At 60.0% G+C, this 2,088-nt stretch overlaps 1 protein-coding gene across 1 annotated transcript in view; it reads left to right on the top strand.

Moving 5' to 3' along the window:
* Window positions 1-2,088, top strand: part of LOC104295847 (hepatoma-derived growth factor-related protein 2) — a 16,493-nt gene that overhangs the window by 2,025 nt on the left and 12,380 nt on the right. Inside the window, exons 2-4 of the mRNA XM_009895645.1 lie at window positions 532-623; window positions 730-806; window positions 888-1,026. Coding sequence (XP_009893947.1) covers window positions 532-623; window positions 730-806; window positions 888-1,026 — 308 coding nt within the window. The remainder of the gene's footprint in view (window positions 1-531; window positions 624-729; window positions 807-887; window positions 1,027-2,088) is intronic.

Below are 2,088 nucleotides of genomic sequence, written 5' to 3'. Positions count from 1 at the left end.
TGTTGTGGCTGCCCTGGCGCCGAGAGGACTCGGTCCTTCCAGGAGAGCCCTCGCGCTGACGGCATCTGCAGCCCCTCCTGCTTTAGCTCGCTTGCTTTTTTGGGGAAGGCTCCCCCTTGCTCCGAAGACCTCCCCAGCACGCAGGGCAGCCCCTGCGCACCCCGAGGCCCCCGCCTGCGGCTCTGCCTGCAGCCCAGACCACGTGGAGCAGACAGACGGGCGCTGGAGCCGGCCCGTGGGAAGAAGACGGGGTGGCCCACGCGTCCCGCTGGCCGCGGGGCTTTTCCTGCGGCCGGTCTCCAGCCAGGAAGGACCAGCAGGTCGCCCCATCGGAGCAATCGCCCCCTCACCCTGCGCTGGAGGGGGCTTCCCTCGGGCATCCCCCCCCGAGGCGGCTCGTGCGATGGATCTCTGGGGAGTAGCACAAGGCCCGCGTTTCCCTGGGTGTTGAGCCCCGCGGTGGAGAGACGACCTCGCGCCGAGCTCTAGCCGTAGAGCATCCGTGCCGGATCCCTTCTGTTACTCTTCTAGAGATCCCGCCGGGCTCTGACGCCGCAGCGGGACTCTCGTGCGTAGCAAGGTCCCCGTCCGGGTGCTTTCTTGCCATGCTTGCCTCCAAGCGGGTGCGGGTGCCGGAGGCCGACGCTGCTAGCCAGGGCTGACGTGCCTCGCAGAGGACATGCTCAAGCTGCTCTCTCTGACCACCTCCTGCTTTGGGTTTCCTTTCAGATCGATGACATCGCGGACGGCGCTGTGAAACCCCCACCGAACAAGTACCCCATCTTCTTCTTCGGCACCCACGAGACGTAAGCGCTGCCTCGCTCCCCTCTCCGGGCTTTGCCCCGCTGCCTCTGCTCCGAGCTCACCTCTGCTTTATTTCTCTCCAGCGCCTTCTTGGGCCCTAAAGATCTCTTCCCTTATGAAAAATATAAAGACAAATATGGGAAACCAAACAAGAGAAAAGGCTTCAACGAGGGATTGTGGGAAATCCAGAACAACCCTCACGCCAGTTACAGTGCCCCTCCGGTGAGTGCGGGCCTCGCGCGGCGGGGGGGCAGCGAGGACGTGGGCTGCCGGCGCCTCCATCTCTCCTTTCCTCCGAGTCGCTCTCCTCCTTTTTCTGCTTCTCATTGCTGAGGTGGCTATGCGCTTCCAGCTCACAGATCGGCTTTCTCGGGGTTGAAAGTAGCTTCCCTTCCCTGCCCTCTCCCTTCCTGAGGGAGTCAGCCCTCCTCTTCCTCCTCTGGAGGAAGACAGCTTTGCCTCATCTTCGAGGTGGAACCGGGGAGGACGTGCTTTGTGCCGCTTGCCCAAAACCACTGAGGATTTCATTGTCAGAGCGAGAACTTGAGGCTCGCTCGTCCCTGGCTCCCAGACCTGCGCGTGGAGTGTTGGGCAGTCCCCTCTTCATCCATTTCTGAGGTCCTGAGCCAAAAGCCGCTGGGCCGTTCCTTCAGCGGGCTTCGGAGCAGGCCGGGAGATGGGTCTTTGCTGTCAATTGCTTGTGTGAGCATTTCGTAACCATAATTGTGTGATACAATTTATTGTATAGCGATCTTCAAAGAAGGCGTCCAAAGCAGCTTCATAGGCAGTTGGTCTGAAGAGGCAGAGGAAGGTTTTTAAGGTGAGCTACGAGGACGAGGTGGTCTGGAGGTAGGCAGGCTCAGGGAATGAGCTCCCCCAGCTGTGCCACTGCCAGTGCAGGAGAGAGGATGTGGTTTGAGTAGCTGCAGGAGATGGTTGGACCCAAGACTGCAGATGTAGGGTAAGGTGAGACCATGGAGATGCTTGAAAACCTGAAGAACAACTTCAGCCTGCTGGGTGGGAGGTTGGTGATGGTGAGGAAGGCATCACCCCACTTTGTCCAGGGACTCCATTGTGGATTCCCAGCAGGGCTAAGAAACCTGCTGGTGAGGAGACTGCTGTGATTGAGGGACCGAGGCGACACCAACGGCCCCAGCAAGGCTGAGGGTTCACCAATGCCAACTGCGTTTTGTGGCCAAAATGCCTGGAGGAGAAGGAGGAGGAGGAGAAGAGACTGAAGTAGAGGTCTCTCTTGGTTTTGAGACCTAAATGAAGGGAGGTGCC

The sequence above is a fragment of the Charadrius vociferus genome, unplaced genomic scaffold (assembly GCF_000708025.1).
Source record: "Charadrius vociferus isolate BGI_N301 unplaced genomic scaffold, ASM70802v2 scaffold310, whole genome shotgun sequence".
Lineage (NCBI taxonomy): Eukaryota > Metazoa > Chordata > Aves > Charadriiformes > Charadriidae > Charadrius > Charadrius vociferus.
Note: the sequence above shows the minus strand (reverse complement) of the source record. Positions and strands in the feature narration are given on the sequence as shown.